The 1590-nt window shown below is 49.9% G+C and overlaps 1 protein-coding gene across 1 annotated transcript; it reads right to left on the minus strand.

Moving 5' to 3' along the window:
• Nucleotides 1–209: 209 nt before the first annotated feature.
• On the minus strand, nucleotides 210–1380 carry BHQ10_001410 (uncharacterized protein; the record flags this gene model as incomplete). Its single annotated transcript, XM_040873444.1, has 2 exons — nucleotides 210–1240; nucleotides 1296–1380. The coding sequence occupies 2 exons, from the start codon at nucleotides 1378–1380 to the stop codon at nucleotides 210–212; spliced, it is 1116 nt and encodes a 371-aa protein (XP_040729915.1).
• Nucleotides 1381–1590: the final 210 nt, after the last annotated feature.

Below are 1590 nucleotides of genomic sequence, written 5' to 3' on the forward strand. Positions count from 1 at the left end.
CCAGCAGATCCATAAGCACCTGCAGCAGCACCCTTTGAAGCAGAACGAAGCCTAACGCCGAAGACTATGAGATTAGTCAGAGTCTTGAATTTTTTTTGACATTTAATTATCCTCCACTGCCAGCGTCACTCAATTCCAGCAAACGCATAACGTATAGAGGAGAAGGGAAGAAAAGGGGGCCCCTACAAGGAACCTTGATAGCATAGTACTCACATCCTGTCACTCCCTCCAACTGCACGGTTGGTGTCCGGGGTGTCGACGGTGCCGCGTTCAATGACCTTGCGGCGCTGGCCGGAGATAGCACCGGGCTTGGCGCTGGGAACCTGGTTGGCAAGGGCTGGGGCGGCCTGGGCAGCACGGCGTTGCTGCTCATCAGTCTCCTTGTCCTTCTTGGGGTTGCTGGCGTCGACAATCATGGCGGCGTTCTTCTGGTACTTGTAGACCGTCCAGTCAAAGACATAGTCGTACTGGAAGGACTCACGCACGAACAAGTCGCGGAAGATCTTTCGGAGGTAAGAGTAGTCGGGCTTGTCGTCGAATCGGAGGGAGCGGGTGTAGTTCAAGTAGATGGCGAACTCGTTGGGGAAACCACGGCAAAGAACTTCAGTAGGCGTGGTCATCTTCTTCTCCATAATACGGTCGTATTTCTGCTTCTTGGTAGCAGCCTTCAATCCCTGCCAGGGAAGAGAGCCACGGCAGAAGTAGAGCATGACGTAGCCTAGAGATTCCATGTCGTCACGACGAGACTGCTCAACACCCAAGTGGGTATTGATACTGGCGTAACGAGCAGTACCAGTCAAGTTCTTGTTCTCACGGTAAGGAATGTGGAAGTGAGTCTTGGGGTCACGGTATTTCTTAGCCAGACCAAAATCAATGACATTGACCTGGTTACCGCGCTTTCCAATACCCATGAGGAAGTTGTCGGGTTTGATATCTCGGTGAATGAATGATTTGGCGTGAATGTATTCGATACGAGAAATGAGCTGATCGGCAAGGAGTAACACAGTCTTCAAGGAGAACTTGCGGTTGCAGAAGTTGAAAAGATCCTCCAAACTGGGTCCGAGGAGATCAATGACCATGGCGTTGTAATCACATTCAGTACCGAACCAACGCACAAAGGGGATGCCAACACCACCAGCAAGGGATTTGTAGACGCGTGCTTCATATTCGAGCTGGGGGTGCTTTGCTTTGACGCTCTCGAGCTTGATGGCGATTTCTTCTCCAGAGATGATGTTGGTGCCTGTTCTGATTAGTCTCTGCCGCCAACCAAGGGGACAACGAAGAATGTATCTTACCCAGGTAGATATCACCGAAACTACCACTCCCAATCTTGCGTCCAATACGGTATTTGTTACCGACACGCAGATCCATAGTCGTCATTTTGAAGGTGGAGCAGCCCTAGCTGCAAGTAGATCAAGAAATAGATGTCTGTTGATGAGTAGAGAATGTATGTCAGTAAGAGCAATCAGGACAGGAAGAGTTGGTGGCACGAGAGGAGATAAGACGTGGTTCCAGAATGAAGAAAGGGTGAGACTAAGAAAGTGAAATCACGATAAAAACAATCAAAGGGAGTTTCAGCCAAGGTTGACA

The sequence above is a fragment of the Talaromyces amestolkiae genome (assembly GCF_001896365.1).
Source record: "Talaromyces amestolkiae strain CIB chromosome Unknown scaffold2.1, whole genome shotgun sequence".
Lineage (NCBI taxonomy): Eukaryota > Fungi > Ascomycota > Eurotiomycetes > Eurotiales > Trichocomaceae > Talaromyces > Talaromyces amestolkiae.